The sequence below is a fragment of the Ovis canadensis genome, chromosome 1 (assembly GCF_042477335.2).
Source record: "Ovis canadensis isolate MfBH-ARS-UI-01 breed Bighorn chromosome 1, ARS-UI_OviCan_v2, whole genome shotgun sequence".
NCBI lineage: Eukaryota > Metazoa > Chordata > Mammalia > Artiodactyla > Bovidae > Ovis > Ovis canadensis.
The window spans coordinates 239,391,248-239,418,254 of record NC_091245.1 but is presented as its reverse complement, the minus strand read 5'-3'; the positions used below and the strand labels follow the sequence as shown (position 1 = coordinate 239,418,254).

Below are 27,007 nucleotides of genomic sequence, written 5' to 3'. Positions count from 1 at the left end.
ATGGGGTACAAAACTCTGTGCTTTGGACTGACTTGTATTCTTTTTGCTTTTTATATTTATACGCCAATGCCAGAAAACATTGAAGAACCATGGAAAATAAGGATCACGGATGCTGCTATAAAAACTACTTCACTTATGGTAATTTTTTTTTCCAGGGAATTGGGATTCCTTGTTAAAAGCACATGTAAAGGTTCTTGTAGTTAGTATTTTGAAAATGACATTTTTTAGGATAAATCATTCAAATATTATTAATCTGTTTAATTTAATAAATCATTATAAACTCTATTGAATCTGTATAAAACATGGGATATAAAATTTTTCTGGTAAAATAAATACAAAATATACTGTGCCAAGAACAAAAGAAGTAATGATATTATTTAAATGGAAAATTGAAGGGATTTTAAAGCAATTTATATTTTATATTTCTGAGAAAAACTAATCATGTGTTTTCTTAAACTTACTCATGTATACTGATTATGTTTTTATATTTTGATGTACATTTAGTACCTGTATTGTTTTAGTGTCTCTATTAGTCATTTTTAAAGTTTTTAGTTTCAGAACTCTATACATTTTAAATATTGAGACTAAATTAACTTTTAAAATGTGGGTTATAGTTATTAGTATTTGCATTAGAAACTGACCTCATTAGATAACAATTCCCTGGCAGTCCAGTGGTTAAGGTTCCACACTTCCATTGCAGGGGGCCTATGTACAATTCCTGGCAGCAGAACTTAGATCCTGCATGCCCCACAGTGTGGAAAAAAAAAAAAAAAAGAGAGAGAGAGAGAGAAAGAAATCAATGCATTTAATAATGATAATGATGTTAATATAACAAACCTATTAGAAGTTAAATAATAGTGATATTGTTTTCCATTTTTGCAAATCTCATTTATGTCTCAATTTATGGAAGAGAGCTGGAGTCACCATCTGCTTTTGCATTTAACCTGTTGCAATATTACATGTCATGTAGCTTCTAGAAAATTCTACTACATGCTCTTGAGGAAATTGGACTTTTAGAAAAAGCAGGAAGTATCAGGGTATTATGTGCATTTCCTGAATATTTTTCAGAGATCCACAAGGATTCTAAGACCATACTTTGAAAACCACTGCTTTTGTCTATCTTCAATACTAAATTGCTACATTTTGGATTTTTTAGTGACAATACTAGAATTTGAACTAAGATCTACCTCACTGAAAGTATCAGGCTCTCCTATCAAAGCATGCTGCTAACTGGAGGCCTTATAAATGATGTGAACAATAGGAGGTTTAAGGGACAATGCATCAACAGACAATAAGTCAGAGAAGAGAGAGCAGTGCATGGTACAAGGGAAGTGGTTGTCTAGTGTGCTACCCAGAGGAGATGACAGATCTGCCAAACTATATCCCAAGGTATCTCCTGCCTAAAGTTAAAAGTGTGCCGAATGACCTGTTGCCCTCAGTGTTCCCCTTTATTGTGAATGCTTCACCTTTTCATTCATTGGATTAGAGAGAAAAATGAGCAAGTGCCAGCCCTACAGAGAAACTGCCATGTTATTGTCTGAAGAACTTCTATAGCTTTAAACTTCAGAGTAACTAATGCTAATTTACTGCCCTGCCTTATCAATGTTAGTACATTCTGAAACCATGACACTGTAGAATTCAACTTCCAGTTTATCAAATAAAAAACAGAATTAAAATATTGCACATGTAAAATAGAAATAGCTTTTGTATTTGCTTATATATATATGCAAATTATTTTAGCAATCAATCAGTTTCTAATTGCTCAAGTGATAATCACTTTGTTATTGTCATAAGTAAATTATATAATGTGCAACAATTCTTGATAAAATGATGTGGAAAAACAAGACTACAGAGTTAGACATTCATATTATTGGCTGTATATCATGAGAAACACTGGGCTGGAAGAAGCACAAACTGGAATCAAGATTGCCAGGAGAAATATCAATAACCTCAGATATGCAGATGACACCACCCTTATGGCAGAAAGTGAAGAGGAACTAAAAAGCCTCTTGATGAAAGTCAAAGAGGAGAGTGAAAACGTTGGCTTAAAGCTCAACATTCAGAAAACGCGCATCATGGCATCTGGTCCCATCACTTCTTGGGAAATAGATGGGGAAGCAGTGGAAACAGTGTCAGACTTTATTTTTTGGGGCTCCAAAATCACTGCAGATGTTGATTGCAGCCATGAAATTAAAAGACGCTTATTCCTTGGAAGGAAAGTTATGATCAACCTAGATAGCATATTCAAAAGCAGAGACATTACTTTGCCAACAAAGGTCTGTTTAGTCAAGGCTATGGTTTTTCCTGTGGTCATGTATGGATATGAGAGTTGGACTGTGAAGAAAGCTGAGCATCGAAAAATTGATGCTTTTGAAATGTGTTGACGAAGACTCTTGAGAGTCCCTTGGACTGCAAGGAGATCCAACCAGTCCATTCTAAAGGAGATCAGCCCTGGGTGTTCTTTGGAAGGAATGATGCTAAAGCTGAAACTCCAGTGCTTTGGCCACCTCATGCGAAGAACTGACTCATTGGAAAAGACTCTGATGCTGAGAGGGATTCGGGGCAGGAGGAGAAGGGGACGACAGAGGATGAGATGGCTGGATGGCATCACTGACTCAATGGATGTGAGTTTGAGTGAACTCCGGGAGTTGGTGATGGACAGGGAGGCCTGGCGTGCTGTGATTCATGGGGTCGCAAAGAGTCAAACATGACTAAGCGACTGAACTGAACTGAACTGAACTGACTGAAAGTAGAAGAAAGAGCGTGAACTTAAAATCCAGATCTTAAAAGAGTTTACTTCATTTTTCTGTGGCTCAAGTTCTTCAACTGCAAAGTGAGAAATCTATAAACAAATTGCAGCATTACTATGAGAGTAGGAGGGCATGTTTTCCAAGACAGCATGTGGTGATGTCTAAAATGGTAGCTGGTGTTTGTTCAGTAGAAATCTAGTAAGCATTTACTCCCATCATCCGAAGAATCAGAAATGAGGGGCCAAAACCCTAAAAAAGTTAATTTTTAAAATTACTTCTTATTAGAGTATAATAGCATTACGATATTGTGTTAGTTTCTACTGTACAGAAAAATTAATCCATTTACATATATATATCCCCTCCTTTTTGAACTTCCTTCCCATTCAGGTCACCACAGTGCATTAAGTAGAGTTCATTTTAAAGTGATATATCTGCTAGATTGAAATTATCTTCACTATGATTATCTTCAACCAGCAATGACAATATTTAAGAGTGTTTTTCACATATATTGATAATGAAAATAAACTAAAATTTATTGGGCACTTATGATGTATCCTGTCCTGCTTTAATTTCCTTAAAACTATGATTTAACACTTACAACTGCACTTTAAAGAAGTCACTATAGTTTTCCTCATTTTATAAATGAGGAAAATGAGGCACAGGGAATAAGAAAAGCAAAGACACATAGGTAATAATTTTTAGAATTGAGAATCAAACCAGACAGTCTATATTCAGACTCTACTTTTCTTCAACATTATGCCAAATTTTAAATTTTATTTTAACTTTGCATAAAAGTCAGCCTATTGGTTATATAGTCCTAAGTAGTTTAATATAGGTAAAGATTCATGTAACCAGCACCAAAATCAAACATGAAAATATAACCCCCCAAATCACCTCATGCTTCCCTTTTTAGTAAACACTTGCACACCCTAAACATCTGGTAACTGCTGATCATTGTATGCTTGTACACTTTGTGTTTTTGAAATATCATAAATGGGTTCATGTGTGTGTGTGTGTGTGTGTGTGTGTGTGTGTGTGTTCAGTCACTTCAGCTGTTTCTGATGCTTTGAGACCCTATGGACTGTAGCCTGCTAGTCTCCTCTGTCCATGGGATTCTCCAGGCAAGAACACTGGAGTGGGTTTCCATGCCCCCTCCATGGGATTTTCTCCTCCCAGGGATCCTCTCTGTGTCTCCTGTGTCTCCCACATTGCAGGTGAGTTCTTTACCCATGAGCCACCTGGGAAGCCCAGATGGGTTCATACTGCATGGGCAGCTTAATGGATTTCACTAAACATGATACATTTGAGAGACTTCCATGTGGTTCAGTGGTTAAAAATTCACCTGCCAATGCAGGAGACACAGGTTTGATCCCTGGTCCGAGAAGATTCCACATGCACTGCATAGGCCATTCTCTTCAACAAGAGAAGCCACTGCAATGAGAAGCCCCTACACTGCAACTATAGTAGCCCATACTAAAGAAAGCCTACACAGCAACAAAAACCCAGCACAGCCAACAATAAAATAAATAAAAAAGAAAGATATATTCTAGAGTAATATATGCATTGAGAGTATCACAAATTCAATCCTTTCTAAAGCTGTGTAGTATTCCATTATGTGGTTGTATCATGAAAGTGAAAGTGAAAGACACTCAGTCACGTCCAACTCTTCGCCACCCCATGCACTATACAATCCATGGAATTCTCCAGGCCAGAATACTGGAGTAGGTAGCCTTTCCCTTCTCCACGGTCTTCCCAACCCACAGATTGAACCCAGGTCTCCTGCATTGCAGGCAGATTCTTTAGCAGTTGAGCCACGAGGGAAGCTAGATCTATCATGGTTTATCCTAAATGAACAGTTGAAAGATATTTGGGTTGTTCCAACTTTGGAGTGGATATGAATAAAGCTGCTAAAGCACTCATATACAGGATTTTGAATGAACAAAAATTTTAATTTCTACCAGGTAAATACCTAGAATTAGTTGTTTTGAGTCATATTATAAATGTATATTTAACGTATAGCAAACTGCCTATTGGTTTTTTAAAGAGCCAGTACAATTTGTCATTCAGACCAGCAAAACATGAAAGTTTTAGTTGTTCTGTGTCCTTTCTACACTTAATATTTCCAATTTTTTTAAGAGCAATTTTAATTATTGTTTCAAAATATTCGATTGTGGTACACATTTGCATTTCCTTTATGATTACAAGTATTGAGTATTGTTTCATATATTTATATCTTATCCCATGTTTTTGTGGTGACATGCATGTTTAATTTTTCCTCCACTTTGAAAGATTGGTTCTTTGTTTTGCTATTTTTACCTATAGAGAGTTCTTCCTATTGGGGATACAAGTCATTTGTTGTTGTTGTTCAGTGCTAAGTTGTGTCAGACTTTTTGCAAACCCATCGACTACAGCACACCAGGCTTTCTTCACTCTCTTCCAGAGTTTGCTCAGATTCTCGCCCATTCAGTTAGTGGTGCTATCCCATGGGAGGACCCTGGTAGGCTACAGTCCATGGGGTTGCAAAGAGTTGGACACGACTGAGCAACTTCACTTCATTTCACTTCAACCATCTTATGCTCTGTGGCCCTCTTCTCTTTTTGCTTTCAGTCTTTCCCAGAGCGATGGTCTTTTCCAATGAGTTGGTTCTTTGCATCAGGTAGCCAATGTATTAGAGCTTCAGCTTCAGCATCAGTCCTTCCAATGATTTTGATTTCCTTTAGGATTGACTGGTTTTATCTCCTTGCAGTCCATGGAACTCTAAAGAGTCTTCTCCAGCACCACAGTTTGAAGGCATCACTTCTTTGGTGCTCAGCCTTCTCTATGGTCCAAATCTTACATTTATACATTACAAATGGAGGAACCATAACTTTGACTATAGCTATGTCACTTTGTTTGCAAAGTGATATCTTTGTTTTTTAATATGCTGTCTAGGTTTGTCATAGCTTTCCTTCCAAGAAGCAAGCAATTTTTATGGCTACAGTCACCTCTGCAATGATTTTGGAGGCCAAAAATATAAAATCTGTCACTGTTTCTACTTTTTCCCCATCCATTTGCCATGAAGTAATGGGACATGATGACATGATCTTAGTTTTTGAATGCTGAACTTTAAGTCAACTTTTTCACTCTTCTTTTTCACCCTTATCAAGAGGCTCTTTAGTTCCTCTTCACTTTCTGCCATTAGAGTGGTATCTGCATATCTGTGGTTGCCGACATTTCTTGGCAATCTTGATACCAGATTGTAATTCATTCAGCCCAACATTTCACATGATATACTCTGCATATAACTTAAATATACAGGGTGACAACATGCAGCTTTATCATACACTTTTCTCAATTTTGAACCTGTCACTTGTTCAGTGTAAGGTTCTAACTGTTGTTTCTTGATTCAAATACCTATTTCTCAGGAGACAAGTAAGGTGGTCTGGTATTCCCTTCTCTTTAAAAATTTTCGAGTTTGTTGTGATCTACACAGTCAAAGGCTTTTGAGTAGTCAATGAAGTAGAAGCAGATATTTTTCTGGAATTCTCTTGCTTTCTCTATGGTCCAGTGAATGTTGGCAGTTTGACCTCTGGTTCCTCTGCTTATCTAAATCAAACTTGTTCATCTAGACTTTCTAGATTCACATAATAGTGAAGCCTAGCTTGAAGGATTTTAAGCATTACTTTGCTAGCATGTGAAATGAGAGCAATTGTATGGTAATATGTACATTCTTTGGCACTGCCCTTTGGGATTGGAATGAAAACTGATATTTTTGAGTCCAGTGGCCACAGCTGAGTTTTCCAAATTTGCTGGCATATTGAGTTCAGCACTTTCACAGCATCATCTTTTAGGATTTTAAATAGCTCAGCTGGAATTCCATAACTCCACTAGCCTTGATTGTAGTAATGCTTCCTAAGACCCACTTGACTTCAGACTCCAGGATGTCAGGGTCTAGGTGAGTGACCATACTATCATGGTGATCTGGGTCATTAAGACCTTTTTTTGTATAGTTTTCCTGTGTATTCTTTTAGCAGATACTTAGTTTGTAAATATTTTCTCCCAGTCTGGGGCTTTTCTTCTTGTTGTCTTAAGTTACACAGCAAAACTTTTACATGTCATTGAAGCCCAATTTAGCTTTACAAAAAAAAAAAAAAAAAGCTTTTCTTCTTTAACATTGTATCTAAGAACTTTTTACTTAATCTAAGATGACTGATTTTCTCTTATCATGTCTTCTGAGAGGTTTGCAGTTTTTCATTTTACATTTAGGTACTGGATTCATTAGGCTTTCCAGATGGCTCAGTGGTAAAAAATCTGTCTGCCAATGCAGGAGATGCCAGAGACACAGATTCAGTCCCTGGGTCAGGAAGATCCCCTGAAGAAGGAAATGGCAACCCATTCTTGTCTGGAAAATTCCATGGATATCGGTGCCTGGCAGGCTACAGTCCATGGCGTTGTAAAGAGTTGGACACTGAGCACACACTGCATTGGATCCATTATGAGTTAATCTCCATATAATGTGTCAGGAATTGGTCAAAGTACATTCTTCTTGCATATGGATGTCCAGTTGTTTCATAATCATTTGTTGAAACACTTACTACCTTTCGTCATTGAGTTGCCTTGTATCCTTGTCAAAAGTAAATTGGACATAGTTATATTATTTCTTTCCATTTTATTAAAAATATTTATTTATTTTACCCTGTCAGTTGTGGCATGCATAATTTTCATCATGTCATACAGGATCTTTTCTTGTGGTGCACGGACTCTAGTTGTGGCACACAGGGTTAGTTGCTCCAAGGCGAGTGGGATCTTAGTTCGCAGACCAGGGATAGAACCTGTGTCCCCTGCACTGGAAGGCAGATTCTTAGCCACTGGACCACCAGGGAAGTCCCTGTGTTGGTTTAGTTCTGAACTGACTCCTTTCTCTTCCCTTGATCTGTGAGTCCAGCTTTTCACCAATACTACACTGTTTTGACTACATTAGCTTCTCAGTAGTCTTGGAACCAGGTTATAGGAGTCCACCAACCTTTCTTAATCACCAAAATTGCTTTGATCATTATAATTAATCACCATTAATCATAATTTTTAGTAGTGACTAAAAATTCTGATGAACTTTTTGTCTGAAATTGGTTGACTCTGTAAACCAATTCAGAAAGAGCTGTTCAGTTCAACAATATTGTCTCTGATCAGTTTATAAATATTTCTCAATTTAATTAGGTCTTTGATTTCCTCCATCAATGTTTTCCCATCAGTTTTCTTCCATCAATATTCAGAAGATAAAGACTCTATATGTATATTGTTATACAACTAAAAAATTTAATTTTGGTGCTGTTATAATTGATAATTTTTTAAAATTTTGATTTCCTTTTGTTTATTGCTACATTTGAAATGATGCTTTATGTATATATTCACTTGTATATTTTGTTCCAACTGAAGATGCTTATTTGCTTTCTAAGGTTTTTTTTTTTTTTAAATCCCGTAATATTTGCTTAGATAATTATGTTGACTGAAAACAGAGAGAAACTGTTATCCTTTTCTTTCCAGCTTTTTCTCTGCCTTAGTGCCCTGACTGTGACTTCCCAGAATTGTGTTGAGTAGAGAGCAGACATACTTGCCTTAAGAGGAAGCATTCAGTCTTTCACTATTAAATATGATTTTTTTTTGTAGATACCCTTTATCAGATTAAAGAAGTTTCTTTTTATTATAAGTTTGCATAGATTTTTTAAAAAATCAAGAATAGGTGATGAGTTAAGCCAAATTGTTTTTCGGCACTGTTATTATAATTATATATTAGGATGAGCATATATAAATTTTCTTTTTGTATTAGTATCATAAATTACATTGATTTACAAATAGTGTACTAATCTTGCATTTCTGGGGCAGAACTCAATTGATAATAATGGATTGTCATTTTTTTATTGAAAAGGAATGTTATTTAATATTTTGTTAAGGATTTTTGCTTCTATGTGTATGCATGCTCAACAGTTCAGTCTGACTCTTTGCAACCACAAGGACTGCAACCTGCCAGGCTCTCCTGTTCATGGAATTTTCCAGACAAGATACTGGAGTGGGTTGACATTTCCTTCTCCAGGGAATCTTCTGACCCAGAAATCAAATCGGCCTCTTCTGTTTGTCAGGCGGATTCTAAACTGAGCCACCTGGGAAGTGTGCATGTGTGTTTTTATTTGAAATCAAAGTAGTATTTTAGAGCTATTTTGAAATGTTAGTATGCCAAAATTTCTGCTTCAAGGCTGTACTATGTGGACCAGCAGAGTATTTATCTTTCATTATTCCTTAAGTAAATATCGTTTTTTAAGTTTGGTCAACTTATTTCTATCAGAGAACCTTTTCTTTCTTCTTTTTTCAATTTAATTTTGTTTTTTCAATTAATTTATTTTAATTGGAGGCTAATAATTTTAAAATATTGTGGTGGTTTTTGCCATACATTAACATGAATCAGCCACAGGCATACAAGCGTCTCCTCATCCTGAAACCCCATTCCACCTCCCTCTCCACCACAACCTTCTGGGTTGTCCCAGGGCACCAGCTTTGAGTGCCCTGCTTTATGCATTGAACTTGCATTGGTCATCTATTTTACATATGGTAATATACATATTTCAATGCTATTCTTTCAAATCATCTCACCATCTCCTTCCACATAGTCCAAAAGTCTGTTCTTTACATCTGTGTCTCTTCTGTTGTCTTGCATATAGGGTTGTCATTACCATCTTTCTAAATTCTATATGTGTGTGTTAATATACTGCATAGTGTTTTTCTTTCTGACTTACTTAACTCTGTATAATAGGCTCCGGTTCCATCCACCTCATTAGAACTGACTCAAATGTGTGTGTGTTCTTTTTTAAAATAGCTGAATAATATTCCATTGTGTATATGTACCAAAACTTCCTTATCCATTAGTCAATGGACATCTAGGTTGCTCCCATGTCCTAGCTATTGTGAACAGTGCTGCAATGAACATTGGGATACATGTGTCTCTTTCAATTCTGGTTTCCTTGTGTGTATGCCCAGCAGTGGGATTGCTGGATCGTTTGGCAGTTCTATATCCAGTTTTTAAAGGAATCTCCATTCTTCTCCACAGTGGCTATACTAGTTTGCATTCCCACCAACCGTGTAAGAGGGTTCCCTTTTCTCCACACCCTCTACAGCATTTGTTATTTGGAGACTTTTTGATGGCAGTCTTTCTGACTGGCATGAGATAGTACCTCATTTTGGTTTTGATTTGCATTTATCTGATAATGAGTGATGTTGAACATCTTTTCATGTGTTTGTTAGCCATTTGTATATCTTCTCTGAAGACATGTCTGTTTAGTTCTTTAGCCCACTTTTTGATTGGGTTGTTTATTTTTCTGGTATTGAGCTGCATAAGCTGCTTGTATATTTTTGAAATTAATTCTTTGTCAGTTGCTTCATTTGCTATTATTTTCTCCCACTCTGAAGGCTGACTTTTCACCTTGTTTTCTTTAATGTGCAAAAGCCTTTAAGTTTAATTAGGTCCCATTTGTTTCTTTTTGCTTTTATTTCCATTACTTTGGGAGGTGGATCATAGAGGATCATGCTATGATTTATGTCAGAGTGTTCTACCTATGTTTTCCTGTAAGAGTTGTATAGTTTACAAATTGTGGAATTATTTTTTCTAGTTCTATGAAAAATACCATTGGTAGCTTGTTAAGGATTGCACTGAATCTTTAGATTGTTTTGGGCAGTATACTCATTTTCACGATATTGATTCTTACAATCCACAAAAATAGTGTATTTATCCATCTGCGTGTATCATCTTTGATTTCATTCATCAGTGTTTTATAGTTTTCTATATATAAATCTTTTGTTTCTTTAGGTAAATTTATTCCTAAGTATTTTATTCTTCTCATTGCAATGGTGAATGGGATTGCTCCCTTACTTTCTCTGTTTTCTCATTATTAGATTATAGGAATGCAAAGGATTTCTGTGTTTTAATTTTATATCCTGTAACTTACTATATTCACTGATTAGCTCTAATAATTTTCTGGTGATATCTTCAGGGTTTTCTATGTAGAGGATCATGTCATCTACAAACAGAGTTTTACTTCTTCTTTTCCAATCTGGATTCCCTTTATTTCTTTTTCTTGTCTGATTGTTCAATCTTTTATTTTTTTCCCCTCCATTTCTTATAGGCTCTTTTGTAAAAACATAATTTAGCAATTAATTATATGTAAAGGAGTACAGTGGAAGTGAGAAATAGATTTAAGGGACTAGATCTGATAAAGTGCCTGATGAACTATGGATGGAGGTTCGTGACATTGTACAGGAGACAGGGATCAAGACCAGCCCATGGAAAAGAAATACAAAAAAGCAAAATGGCTGTCTGGGGAGGCCTTACAAATAGTGGTGAAAAGAAGAGAAGTGAAAAACAAAGGAGAAAAGGAAAGATATAAACATCTGAATGCAGAGTTCCAAAGAATAGCAAGAAGAGGTAAGAAAGCCTTCCTCACGATCAATGCAAAGAAATAGAGGAAAACAACAGATTGGGAAAGACTAGAGATCTCTTCAAGAAAATTAGAGATACCAAGGGAACATTTCATGCAAAGATGGGCACAATAAAGAAAAGAAATGATATGGACCTTACAGAAGCAGAAGATATTAAGAAGAGGTGGCAAGAATACACAGAAGAACTGTACAAAAAAGATCTTTATGACCAAGATAATCATGATGATGTGATCACTCACCTAGAGCCAGACATCCTGGAATGTGAAGTCAAGTGGGCTTTAGGAAGCATCACTATGAGCAAAGCTAGTGGAAGTGATGGAATTCCAGTTGGGCTATTTCAAATCCTGAAAAATGATGCTGTGAAAGTGCTGCACTCAATATGCAAGCAAATTTGGAAAACTCAGCAGAGGCCACAAGACTGGAAAAGGTCAGTTTTCATTCCAATCCCAAAGAAAGGCAATGCCAAAGAATGCTCAAACTACTGCACAATTGCACTCATCTCACACACTAGTAAAATAATGCTCAAAATTCTCCAAGTCAGGTTTCAGCAATACGTGGACCAAGAACTTGCAGATGTTCAAGCTGGTTTTAGAAAAGGCAGAGGAACCAGAGATCAAATTGCCAACATCCACTGGATCATGGAAAAAGCAAGAGAGTTCCAGAAAAACATCTCTTTCAGCATTATTGACTATGCCAAAGCCTTTGACTGTGTGGATCACAATAAACTGCAGAAAATTCTGAAAGAGATGGGAATACCAGACTACACGACCTGCCTCTTGAGAAACCTATATGCAGATCAGGAAGTAACAGTTAGATCTGGACATGGAACAACAGACTGGTTCCAAATAGGAAAAGGAGTATGTCAAGGCTGTATATTGTCCCCCTGCTTATTTAGCTTCTATGCAGAGTACATCATGAGAAACCCTGGGCTGGAGGAAGCACAAGCAGGAATCAAGGTTGCCAGGAGAAATATCAATAACCTCAGATATGCAAATGACACCACCCTTATGGCAGAAAGTGAAGAGGAACTAAAAAGCCTCTTGATGAAAGTGAAAGAGGAGAGTGAAAAAGTTGGCTTAAAGCTCAACATTCAGAAAATGAAGATCATGGCATCTGGTCCCATCACTTCATGGGAAATAGATGGGGAAACGGTGGAAACAGTGTCGGACTTTATTCTTTTGGGCTCCAAAATCACTGCAGATGGTGACTGCAGCCATGAAATTAAAAGATGCTTACTCCTTGGAAGGAAAGTTATGACCAACTTAGATAGCATATTGAAAAGCACAGACATTACTTTGCCAACAAAGGTCCAGCTAGTCAAGGCTATGGTTTTTCCAGTAGTTATGTATGGATGCGAGAGTTGGACTGTGAAGAAAGCTGAGCGCTAAACGATTGATGCTTTTGAACTGTGGTGTTAGAGAAGACTCTTGAGAGTCCCTTGGACTGCAAAGAAATCCAACCAGTCCATTCTAAAGGAGATCAGTCCTGGGTGTTCTTTGAAAAGAATGATGCTAAAGCTGAAACTCCAGTGCTTTGGCCACCTCATGCGAAGAGTTGACTCATTGGAAAAGACTCTGATGCTGGGAGGGATTGGGGGCAGGAGGAATAGGGGACAACAGAGGATGAGATGGCTGGATGGCATCACCGACTCGATGGACGTGAGTCTGAGTGAACTCCAGGAGTTGGTGATGGACAGGAAGGCCTGGCCTTCTGCAATTCATGGGGTCGCAAAGAGTCAGACATGACCGAGCAACTGAACTGATTGACTAAAAGGAGTACAATTGCTCTCATCTCACACTCTAGTAAAGTAATGCTTAAAATTCTCCAAGCCAGGCTTCAGCAATACATTAAATGTGAACTTCCAGTTGTTCAAGCTGGTTTTAGAAAAGGCAGAAGAACCAGCGATGAAATTGCCAATATCCGATGGATCATTGCAAATGCAAGAGAGTTCCATAAAAACTTCTACTTTATTGACTATGTCTAAGCCTTTGACTGTGTGGATCACAATAAACTGTTGAAAATTCTGAAAGAGATGGGAATACTAGACCACCTGACCTGCCTCTTAAGAAGTCTGTATACAGGTCAGGAAGTAACAGTTAGAACTGGACATGTAACAACAGACTGGTCCCAAATAGGAAAAGGAGTATGTCAAGGCTGTATATTGTCACCTGCATATTTAACCTCTATGCAGAGTACATCATGAGAAATGCTGGGCTGGAGGAAGCACAAGCTGGAATCAAGATTGCCAGGAGAAATATCAGTAACTTCAGATATGCATATGACACCACCCTTATGGCAGAAAGTGAAGCAGAACTAAAAAGCCTCTTGATGAAAGTGAAAGAGGAGAGTGAAAATGTTGGCTTACAGCTCAACATTCAGAAAACTAAGATCATAGCATCTGCTTCCATCACTTCATGGCAAATAGATGGGCAAACAGTGGAAAACAATGTCAGATTTTATTTCTCTACGTATTCAAATCACTGCAGATGGTGATTGCAGCCATGAAATTAAAAGATGCTTACTCCTTGGAAGGAAAGTTATGACCAACCTAGATAGCATATTGAAAAGCAGAGACATTACTTTGTTAACAAAGGTCCATCTAGTCAAGGCTATTGTTTTTCCAGTGTTCAAGTATGGATGTGAGAGTTGGAAATAACGAAAGCTGAGCACAGAAGAATTGGTGCTTCTGAACTCTGGTTTGGAGAAGACTCTTGAGAGTTTCTTGGACTGCAAGGAGATCCAATCAGTCCATCCTAAATGAAATCAGTTCTGATTATACATTGGAAGGACAGATGCTGAAGGTGAAACTCCAGTACTTTGGCTACCTGATGCAAAGAACTGACTCATTTGAAAAGACCCTGATGCTGGGAAAGATTGAGGGCAGGAGGAGAAGGGGACAACAGAGTATGAGATGGTTGGATGGCATCTGCAACTCAATGGACATGGGTTTGGGTGAACTCTGGGTGTTGCTGATGGACAGAGAGGCCTGATGTTTTCCAGTTCATGTGGTTGCAAAGAGTCTGACACAACTGAGTGACTGAACTGAAGTGAAAGAGGAGTACCAGTAGCATATATCACAGTGGTCTAGAAAAATGTATTTACATCTTGTCAATTACTAGGCATCTAACTTGGGTCAGAAACTGGAACTTTCTAGGTCTCAGTATACTCATCAATAAAGCAGACAGCTTATATGATTTTTTTAATACCTCATAAAATTTTAGCAATCTCAGATAGCTATAATAATAAATGCCGTGTAATGTTCTTTCCCCCAACAATTTTTTTTGTGACTGTTCAGTCACAATTCTTTTTTGTGACTATTCAGTGGAAGATACTACAAAGATATTAGAAGGCTACCAAAAACAGTAAAGAGAGCTTTATTTCAATGGCATAGAATTTACAAATTATGTTGTTTTTTCCTCCAAGTCTTTCTTAAAAACAGGAATCTGTTTGCAGTTTAAAAAATGGACATAGCTTTATTAATAAAGTGATAAGTATATACTTTCTGAAATTTTATATAAATTAAATTACAATGAGTTAAATGAAAGTATTTTGAATATCCATACAAAGAAGTTGAAAATCTTTTCTCAGATAATTTTTCAGATAAAATTTATAATTAAGAAATAAGTAGACCAATATAAGATAAGCTGCAAGTAAATTGATCAGATTACTCATTAAAAAAACTCTATATATGTGGATTTATTTAGAAGAAACTATAGCATATGTGTTAGGATGTACATTGAGACCCCTACAGTGTTATTATATTTAATTTTTTAATATTAAAAATATTTTGTTTGGGATATAGCCAATTAACAATGCTGTGATAGTTCCAGGTGAACAATGAAGGGACTCAGTCATACATATACATCTATCCATTCTCCCCCGAACACCCCTCCCATCTAGCCTGGCACATAATATTGAGCAGAGTTTAATGTGCTATAAAAGAGGTTTTTGTTGGTTATCCATTTTAAATATAGCAGTATAGCATGACCTTCCCTAAATCCTTGACTTTTCCTTCCCTTGGGCAGATATGAGTTTGTTTTTTGTCTGTGAATCTCTTTCTGCTTTGTAAGTAAGTTCATGTGTATCATTTCTTTTTAGATTCCGCATATAAGGGATGTCATATAATATTTCTCTTTCTCTCTCTGACTTACTTTGCTCAGTATGACACTCTCTAGGTCCATTCATGTTGCTTCAGATGGCCTTATTTCATTCTTTTTAATGACCGAGTTATATTCTATTGTATATATGCACCACATCTTCTTTATCCATCCCCTGTCAATGGACATTTAGGTTGTTTTCATGTCTTGGCTATTGTAAACAGTGCTGCAATCAATACTGAGGTGCATGGATCTTTTCAGGCCATATTCTTTCCTGGATATATGCCCAGGAGTGAGATTGTAGGGTCCTATGGTAGCTCTACTTTTAGTTTTTTAAGGAACTTCCATATTGTTCCAATAGTGGCTGTACATATTTACATTTCCACTGACAGTGCAGGAAGGTACCCTTCTCTTTACATCCTCTCCAGCATTTGTTGTTTGTGGATTTTTTGATGAAAGTCATTTTGACTGATGTGAGGTGATATCTCATTGTAGTTTTGATTTGCATTTCTCTAATAGCTAGTGATGTTGAATATCTTTTCATGTGCCTGTTGGCTATCTGTGTGTCCTCTTTAGAGGAATGTCTATTCAAGTCTTCTGTCCATGTTTTGAGTGGGTTGTTTTGGTGCTACTAATTGTCATAAGCTGTTTGTAAATTCTGGAGACTAACCCCTTATCAGTCACATCATTTGCAAATATTTTCTCCCAATCTGTGGGTCGTCTTTTTTGTTTATTGTTTCCTTTGCTGTGTAAAAGCTTTTGAACAGGTACCATTTGTTTATTTTTGCTTTTATTTTTATTATTCTGGGAGATGGATTGAAAAGATGTTGCTGTGATTTATGTCAGATAATGTTGTGCCTATGTTTTCCTCTAAGAGTTTTATAGTGTCTGGTTTAATATTTAGGTCTTTAATCCACTTTGAGCTTATTTTTTGTGTATGAAGTTAGTGTGTTTGTCGCTCAGTCATGTCCGACTCTTTGCGACCCCGTGGACTGTGGCCCACCAGGCTCCACCTCTGTCCATGGGGTTTTCCAGGCAAGAATACTGGAGTAGATTGCCATTCCCTTCTCCAGTTTGAAGTTAAAGAATGATCTAATTTCACTTCTTTACATGTGGCTGTCCAGTTTTCCCAGCACCATTTGTGAAGAGACTGTCTTTCCTACATTGTGTAGTCTTGCCTCCTTTGTCATAGATTAATTGACTATAGGTTCATGAGTTTATTTCTGGGGTTTTTATCCTGTTCCATTGATCTATATTTCTATTTTTGTGTCAATACCATACTATTTGATGACTGTTGCTCTGTAGTATTAGTTAGGGAGCCTGATTCCTCCAGCTCTGTTTTTCTTTTTCATGATTGCTTTGGCTATTCAGGGTCTTTTGTGTCTCCTTACAAATTCTGAGATTTTGTTGTTGTTGTTGTTCTAGTTCTCTGAAAAATGTCAATGTTAATTTGATAGGGATTGCATTGAATCCGTAGTTTGTCTTTAGTAGTATAGTCATTTTGACAATATTGATTTTTTTTCAATCCATAAACATGGTATATCTTTCCATCTGTTTGTGTCTTCTTTGATTTCTTTCATCGGCATCTTATACCTTTCAGCGTACAGGTCCTTCGTCTCTTAAGTAGGCTTATACTTAGGTATTTTATTCTTTTTGATGCAACAGTAAATGGAATTGCTTCTTAAATTTCTCTTTCTGATCTTTTGTTGTTAGTGTATTGAAATGAAATTTCTGTGTATTAATTTTGCAACCTGCAACTTTACCAAATTCATTGATGAATTCTAGTAGTTTTACAGTATTATTCATTTTTAATTCTTCCTCTTTGATTACATATTACTAAAAACTGAAATATTTAAAGTTCTAATTTTGTTTGTTTATTTTGACAGGCTATGATATTGGAAAAAATAGGCCTTAAAAGCTTTGAAACATTGTATGCCACATTAATAAAAATGGACTATACACAACCAGTTTCAGATGAAAATGTTACAGTGATGGATACAACATTTAGTGATATTCCAGTACGTTTGTACTTGCCAAAGAGGAAGAGAGAAAGCCAGAGACCATCTGTAATTTATATTCATGGTGGTGCCTTTGTCTTAGGAAGTTACAGTAAGTACTTTCTATATAAGCAAATGTGTGTGAGTATATGTGTTTGTATGTGTTGCACATTATAAGTATTTATATTAAAATAATTTTTATATATTATATTTGGCAGAACTTTTGCTGATATAATTTATGTTTGTAAGTAAGTGTACTTAGCAGAGAGATAAACTGTATCAGTCAAGGTTCATATATATATCCTCACATACTTTTTTGTAAATAAATCATAAAAATATCAGGTGAGATTTTTGCTTTAAAAAGTTATTATCAAATAAAGTTACACTGACAATATATAATGGGAGATTCAAGTAGTAAATTTAAAGCTTAGGTTTGAAATTACCTAATGACCTGATTTTAGGTTCAGAAAAACAGAAGTGAATAAGATGATTTAAATGTTGGTTCAGAAGTGATAATATCTGCAACTTGCAAGTAGCAAATACATATTCATATTGTAGACAGTGATGCATCAATACTTATCACGTTGAAGCTTAGACTCCAATGCATATTTTTGAACTTGAAAAATAAAATACACGTGAGTAATCAAGCTCCTCTTCTCAAGTATATTTCTGTCTAATGTTTGAAGATGATTCCAAGAGGTATGATGGAATTGCTAGGACAGTCACAGACTCATACACATTCCCAAACAGACACAAACTCAAACATGCTCAAACACACACACACACACATTCACAAACACACATATATACACAGTTGCTTTTAGACTATTGATATTATTGATTCACCATACAGCACAGAATATGATTGATATTGTATTGAAGGAACTCCAAAATATAAGAAACAAATGAAAAGACTCTTTTCACCAAAGAGACACAGCCTGAGTGATTATACCCAGAATTTTGACTTTGTGATCTGTTAACATTTCAAAATAATCACAAATGCTACAGTAGTTTGGTGAGTGGTCCACTCTTATTTGATAGATACTCACAATATTAGGATTGGAGAAGGCGATGGCACCCCACTCCAGTACTCTTGCCTGGAAAATCCCATGGACAGAGGAGACTAGTAGGCTGCAGTTCATGGGGTTGTGAAGAGTTGGGCATGACTGAGCGACTTCAATTTCACTTTTCACTTTCATGCATTGGGGAAGGAAATGGCAGCCCACTCCAGTGTTCTTGCCTGGAGAATCCTAGGGATGGGGGAGCCTGGTGGGCTGCCGTCTATAGGGTTGCACAGAGTCGGACACGACTGAAGCGACATAGCAGCAACAGCAGCACAATATTAGGATAGGTACTATTATCATGCTTTTAGAGGTAAGGTAGCTACAGAATGGTTCAGTAATTTGTTCCAAGTCTTATTAGCAAGTGGAGGAACCAAAACCCAAACCAAGGCCTGTTAGAAGGATCAACAGGCTTAATCTTCATACCACTGGTGAGCAGTCTCATCCTACAAACTTTCAAGGTGGTTTCAAGATGTTGTCTCTTGTGTGTATTTAGTTACTATCCTTCATATCAATGCCACTTTCAAACGCTCAAGCTCTTTCAAGTCTCTCAGCTTATCCTCCCTCATCTATCAAGGATGTCTGTGCAAATTCAGCACCCATCTACTCTTTTAGTTCAGTTCAGTTCAGTAGCTCAGTCGTGTCCGACTCTTTGCGACCCCATGAATCACAGCACGCCAGGCTGCCCTGTCTGTCACCAACTCCTGGAGTTCACTCAGACTCGTGTCCATCGAGTCAGTGATGCCATCCAGCCATCTCATCCTCTGTTGTCCCCCTCTCCTCCTGCCCCCAATCCCTCCCAGCATCAGAGTCTTTTCTGATGAGTCAACTCTTCGCATGAGGTGGCCAAAGTACTGGAGATTCAGCTTTAGCATCATTCCTTCCAAAGAAATCCCGGGGTTGATCTCCTTTAGAATGGACTGGTTGGATCTCCTTGCAGTCCAAGGGACTCTCAATAGTTCTCCAACACCACAGTTCAAAAGCATCAATTCTTCGGCACTCAGCCTTCTTCACAGTCCAACTCTCACATCCATACATGACTACTGGAAAAACCATAGCCTTGACTAGACGGACCTTAGTCAGCAAAGTGATGTCTCTGCTTTTGAATATACTATCTAGGTTGGTCATAACTTTTCTTCCAGGGAGTAAGCGTCTTTTAATTTCATGGCTGCAGTCACCATCTGCAGTGATTTTGGGGCCCCCCAAAATAAAGTCTGACACTGTTTCCACTGTTTCCCCATCTATTTCCCATGAAGCAATGGGACCGGATGCCATGATCCTCGTTTTCTTAATGTTGAGCTTGAAGCCAACTTTTTCACTCTTCTTTCACTTTCATCAAGAGGCTTTTTAGTTCCTCTTCCCTTTCTGCCATAAGGGTGGTGTCATCTGCATATCTGAGGTTATTGATATTTCTCCCAGAAATCTTGATTCCAGCTTGTGTTTCTTCCAGTCCAGCGTTTCTCATGATGTACTCTACACTGAAGTTAAAAAAGCAGGGTGACAATATACAGCCTTGATGTACTCCTTTTCCTATTTGGAACCAGTCTGTTGTTCCATGTCCAGTTCTAACTGTTGCTTCCTGATCTGCATACAGATTTCTCAAGAGGCAGGTCAGGTGGTCTGGTATTCCCATCTCTTTCAGAATTTTCCACAGTTTCTTGGGATCCACACAGTCAAAGGCTTTGGCATAGTCAATAAAGCAGAAAGAGATGTTTTTCTGGAACTCTCTTGCTTTTTCCATGATCCAGCGGATCTTGGCAAATTGATCTCTGGTTCCTCTGCCTTTTCTAAAACCAGCTTGAACATGAGGAAGTTCTCGGTTCACGTATTGCTGAAGCCTGGCTTGGAGAATTTTGAGCATTACTTTACTAGCATGTGAGATGAGTGCAATTGTGCAGTAGTTTGAGCATTCTTTGGCATTGCTTTTCTTTGGAATTGGAATGAAACTGACCTTTTCCAGTCCTGCGGTCACTGCTGAGTTTTCCAAATTTGCTGGCATATTAAGTGCAGCACTTTCACAGCATCATCTTTCAGGATTTGAAATAGCTCAACTGGAATTCCATCACCTCCACTAGCTTTGTTTGTGGTGATCCTTTCTAAGGCCCACTTGACTTTACATTCCAAGATGTCTGGCTCTAGATTAGTGATCACATCATCTACTCTTTACTCCTTGCCAACCATATGTGTCCTCAAAAATTACAGACTGTATTAACTCTTAACTTTACTTCTTTCTACTTATATTGCAGAAAAATGCATTTTTGTCTTTTCTAAGATTTAATCTCTTTTTTGTCTGTGGTCATATTTCCTACTATTGTTAAAATTTTAATCAGTATTTTTCTTCTGTCTATAAATGTGTCCTCTCTATTGGCACTTAAACATGTTACAACATCTTCTACCTTGATCTTCCTTGTTTCCAAATATCTCTCTCTAAGTAGTCACTTATCACTCTGTTATTTTTCTCAGGCTCAGTTTTATACACTGTGGAATCCAATTTCTCCTTTAAGAATTCTTAAATTGTGTAATTTGACAATGATCCCTCCTCTTTGCTTCACTGAAATTTTCTGCTCCTTTGGTTTCTATGAAACCAATTTCTTTTGACTTTTGCCTCTCCCCCTTAACTTCACATGCTTCTCCTTCTTTAAAATAAAGCAAACATAAACAAAGGCACAAAATAGGCCTGTTTTTACATTTTACAAGTGTTTGTGTTCTCCGGTAGTCCTTTCATTAGTTTTTGACTCTTCATGCTCTTTTATTTAGACCTTTCCACTTTTCAGCACTACCCCTCACACCTATGCTGTTGATTTCCAAAGCTGTACCTCCAGCTGTAATCACGGTCCTAAGTTTAAGATCAATATATATAGAACTTCAGAGCTTGCCAGTATATTTGGATGAACCACAGATAATTTAAGGTTAGCATGATTAAACAACCTGAATCATATCTACTCCCCATCCCAATAGTCTAGGAAAAAAAATTAACCCAAATAAACAACAAAAGTAAAAACAACTTCAAGAAAGCAAGCAGAGGAACTGCTCTCAGCTGTTGTTTTATCAGTGTGAGAATTACAATCAATTACTTGTTTTTCCTAGGCATCCACATTTAATAACCAATTCTATCCACCCGTCTTCCTAAATAGCTTTTTCTCTCTCTCCATGCTTAAAAAAAATTATCATTTTTATTTCCTTCTGTTGCTTCTCCTTTTTCTTTTTTTACTAACCACCATTTCCTTGTTTATGCCACCCTTTTTCTAATTTGCTTCTGTTATATGCAAATCTGGTAATACATTTTATAACTAAATTCTTTGGTAAAATCTATCACCTTGTTGACAAAGAAATCTTTAATGTAACATCCAAGTACTGGTACCAGTATTCCTATTTTCCAATGTGGTTTCACTTTATAGCCTACTTCTCTCTCAATACTTGTTTCAGTTGTACTTACAGTTAATTCCCTGAGCTCTGTATGTATTCTCATGATTCTTTGAATGTATTTTCTTCTGCAATGACCTTCCCCATTTGATGGCAGCCATCAAATCTTTCATCTCTGGATCCTAACATGTGGCAGCAGGAAAAGTGGAAATGTGAGGATTCCACCAATTAATCATATTTCTGTCATGTTTCACAGTGTTGTTGGTTTTCCATTGCCATTTGTTTACAGGGTAGACTTTCATATTGATTTCTTCATTTCAGAGCATACACCTATGGACCTCCTGAATAGATGGACGGCAAACAAAGTTGATGCTGTTGTTGTTGGAGTGGAGTAAGACAGTGATTTTTTTTTTAGTATTATAATTTTTGCCCTTGTGACATAGTTTTGATTTCCAAAGAAGGCACCCAAGACTCCCAAAGGACTTGGAACCTAGGGATCTTATATTTATGTTAGTAACTTTTACTAATGTTACATTATCTTATCTTCCTCAAAGGTACCTAGTTTCCCTTCACCCTGTCATTGGACAGACTTCTGAGAGGCACACAGCCTGAACATCTTTGGCAACCCCACTGTGGTACTTCTAGAAATGTCTAGGTGCTCAGCTACCCATTATACATTTGGGATGTTGAGTTTTGTGGAGGGTTTTTTTTTTTTTTTTTTGAGTTGGTGATAAAAGATTAATTTTATAGACATTCTTTTTTTCACTGAATTGCCATTGATTTACCATATTGTGTTAGTTTCAAGTATACAGCAAAGTGATATAGTTACACTCATATATATTCTTTTTTAGATTTATTTTCATTATAATTTATTAGAAGATATTGGCTACATAGATACTGTTAATTGGACAAACATCAGATGAAAATGTTGGGGCCATCTGAAAATTTAAAATCATTCTCAAAATGAGAGAACTTAAGTGCTAATGATTTTTGCCCAAATTTCCAACAATATATAAGAAAGACTAGCAAATGTCCAGTACTATATGATCTATTCAGGGGTTCTCTGTACTTCATCTTCATAATGAAGTTTTTTCCCCCCATTTTCCAATCAGTTAAGTAGTACAGAAACATACTTAGAGACTCCTAGCCCAATGGCGAACAGAGAACATAGTAGCATAATACAAGTGGAACCACTGCTGTTCTACTCACTAATGCTGCTGTAGGGCAACCAGAAGAATTGGTTGTTTTCAGAAATACTTCTAATTTATAATAATTAGGATGCTCTCCCTTTCTCTCTATGATTGAACCTAATATACCACTTTATTATTTTAAGATACTTTTAAAATTGTGATGTGTATTGTACTGAGTTTAAGAATTCAGTCAGTTACTTCTGATATTTGTTCTTTTTTTTGTACCCTGAAGAACATTTAAAGTAACAATACATTTGTGATACGTTATTTTCCTTAATTTATACTACATTTCAGATATTTTAGATATTGTTACAATATGACAAGATTGCAAGGGTCATCAGGTCAGCATTTAAGGGTTGATATTGACATTATTAATTCACCAATTCTTTTGCAAAGTAAAAGTATAGAGTAAGATTACTCAATCTTAGTAAGTAGGTAAGATTAACGAATAGAGTTTGCCTCACTATTAGAAGAAAAATTAAGTATATATATATATATATATATATATATATATATACAGTTGGATACATTAACAGATGCTCTAATAATTTGCCTTAGAATGATATTTACAGCTGTCATGCAAGATCACTTACTATACTTAAAAATTTATTTTGAATTGTGTTTTCAGGTCATATGTAAGCTCATACTCATGTACTCAGCTTATGATACAAATCTGATAACAGATCACGCTATTCTGTAGAATTTTTACCTAGATAAATTTCTAATATGACACCTACAAATCCTTTGCCCTCAGATTTGCTCTTTTAAAATCTAGTGTGCACTCCCAGGAATGGTTGTAAAAATGTTAGTCACCAGCTCCATAGAGAATCTGATAAGTGTTGCAGAGCATCTCTCTTTGATTGCACTTTTGCTGAAAAATGTACATACAATTTTATGAGTTGATCCTGACCTCTTTCATCTCCCATAGAACCCAATATTTTATTTGTTTATTTATTTTTTCTTTTGATTTTTATTTTTATTAAGGTATAGTTGATGTACTATATTATATAAATTATAAGTACAGTGATTCACAATTTTTGTTTATATTTAAAATGTAATTTTATTATTTTTTTATTTAAATTTTTATTTTTACTTTATTTTGCTTTACAATACTGTATTGGTTTTGGCATACATTGACATGAATCCGCCACGGGTGTACATGAGCTCCCAAACATGAACCCCCCTCCCACCTCCCACCCCACATCATCTCTCCCAATATTTTAAAAACATTATATAAGAATCTACATTTTAATTAAAAAACAGAAGTTAGTAGGAAGTCCAGGTATGACTGGTGAAACTAAAGATTCAAAGTAGGGCCAATTTTGTTCTCTGGACCTGCTGATTAAATTGAGAGATACGTGGATATATGCAACTGAAATTTAATCCTATATGCTTTGTTTCTTTTCTTTTTTTTCTGAAGCCCTAGACTAGCTCCTCAATATCCATTTCCAGCTCCCTATGAGGATGTTGTTTCTGTGGTCAAATTCTTTCTACAGGATAAAATCCTTGCAAAATATGGAGTGGACCCCAATCGAGTTTGTATTTCAGGTGATAGTTCTGGGGGTACACTTGCAGCAGGAGTGACTCAACTGGTAAGCTGTATGTGTTATATGTAATATATATTTATAACACATATACACACGCTATAACTCTAACACAAAATCACTTTCTTTGTCAGGATATTTTTAATGGTTTTATATTTTAAGCTGTTGAGTGGAAAAAAAACAGAAAAAACCTTTTTGTCCTTTTACACAATTTTACCATTAGACAATGTGGCTTTAGCAGCATTGAGGAAAAGTGACATATAATACTAAATAAGGCTATTAATTAGTAAACAATTTTGAAGGAAACAGAACAATGTCTGGGAACCACTGTTTAATATGACAAGGGATTTTTTGTTCTCCTTAGGTATTGTAGTTCATGTATTTCAGTGGAATGCTAGCAGACATTTGGGCCACAAGGCATGCTTGCATGGAAGAATCACTACTGTAATAATGAAAATGGTCTATGTTAAAATCATTGCTGTGTGCAGTTAAATAATAGTTGTCCCCAATAACTATTATAGTTGAAAAATGAATTCAGTACAATAGATAATTTTTACCCCCAAAACTAAATTTTATGGAGCAAAACTAACATAAGAAGAAGGATACCTACCAGTAAAACCAGCAGACTCTTCTAACTGCTCTTGTGTGACTTTGCTACTAGCCTGAGAATGTATTGGTTGAGTTTCTCTGTCTCATTTTTGTTTTGGGGGTTGCTGTTGTTTCTTCCACTCTACTTATGACATGAGCCAGTTGATTTAGAAAATAATTTGTATGGAGGACACTGGGAAGGGATCAAGGGCATAAGAGAGATTGTTAGACAAATTTGTTTTCTTCATTGTCTTTTTGAAACCATTCCCCCACTATACCTTGAGTGTGTAATTTGCAGTTGGTTGGATATCACATCCCCTTGTGAGGTTCTACTGGGGTTAATTTCAATTAATTCTCATTTTGTATGTCAGTTACTTCTGGGAGGGGTTAACATTAAGAAACACCCTCCAGACACTGAGTCTTTCATGTGGAGTGGCAACTGGTATATTCATTTCTACAGATGTCACTATTGAGGCTGTTGGTCTGGGGTTAGTATCCTCACATTTCTTGTAAGTTTTCTTCTTTAGAGTGTAGGAGTAAAATCAAAGGAAAGGAAAATATATGGTGGCTCATCTCACCCCATAGTTGAGATATTAGGATGCTTCTTATTTCTGTAAGAAAGAAAAACTTCAAATACAATGCTCCATGTCTTTTATTGCCCTTCAAATTTTCATTAATTACTATGCTTATTTCCCACCACACTACACTGTTTTTTCCAAAAGACAAGCTGTTTATTGTGCATGTGTGCATTCAGTCACTTCAGTCATATCTGATTCTTTGTGGCCCCATGGGCTCTAACATACTAGGTACCACTGTCCATGGAAGTTTCTGGCAAGAATACTGGGGTGGGTTGCCATTTCCTTCTCCAGGGCATCTTCCTGACCCAGAGATCAAAACCCTGTCTCTTGTGTCTCCTGGATTCAAGGCAAGTTCTTTACCATAGTGCCACTATACTGTTTTTTCCAAAAGACAAGTTGTATGTTAGGAATTTTTTTTTAACTTGATTGAACTCCATTTGAATTTAGTTAATATGTGAGTTTGAGCAATGATATTCTATTATTACATTCATTATTTTTTCTCTACTGTAGGTCAGATTTTTCAGCATAGACTACTTGTCCATAGGAATTACATAATTATTTTTGTTATTTGGTTGTCATATGTGAGAAAACCTGTGTGTGAATCATTATTGATGAAAGTGGGATGACACTTTTTAAAGCACTCAAAGTATAACTATGAGGTACTATATCATTCTTATAATTATTTACATAAGAGCTGATGTGATTGGAGGAAAGCCTCCTACTCCTATAGTTTGGAAGGCTTGGACTCATTCACATTTTACTGTGTCTTTTTTCAGATACAGAATGATCCAGAATTAAAAAATAAACTGAAAGCACAAGCTTTAATTTACCCTGGCTTACAGCTAGTTGATACCTCTGTGCCATCTCACCGAGAATATGAGCATGGTCCACTTCTGCCATGGAAAGTGGCAATCAAACTTGGATGCCTATATTTCACCCAGGATAGAGCAATCCCCCAGGCAATGATGAAAAATCAACACATGCCTCATGGATCAATGCATCTGTTCAAGTTGGTAAACTGGAGCACCTTCCTTCCTGAAGAGTACAAGAAAAACCATGTATATACTGAACCAATTCTTGGAAGACTTAATCCTTCATATTCAATACTTTTGGATACTAGGTTATCACCCTTGGCAGTCAATGATTCCCAGTTGCAAAATCTGCCCTTAACTTACATCCTTACCTGTCAACATGATATTCTAAGAGATGATGGACTTATGTATGTCTCACGACTTCGAAATGTTGGAGTTAAAGTTTTTCATGACCATATGGAGGATGGAATCCATGGAGCTTTATCATTCATGGCCTCACCAATTTACTTAAAACTAGGCATTAGAATAAAAGATAAGTATATTAATTGGCTAGAAGAAAATCTGTAA

General features: G+C 36.5%; 1 protein-coding gene across 1 annotated transcript; it reads left to right on the top strand.

Moving 5' to 3' along the window:
- Nucleotides 1-27,007, top strand: LOC138439272 (arylacetamide deacetylase-like 2). Its single transcript, XM_069588263.1, has 5 exons — nt 1-138; nt 17,194-17,416; nt 22,050-22,119; nt 24,339-24,510; nt 26,405-27,007. Exons 1-5 carry the CDS (start codon nt 1-3, stop codon nt 27,005-27,007), a joined length of 1,206 nt encoding a protein of 401 aa, XP_069444364.1.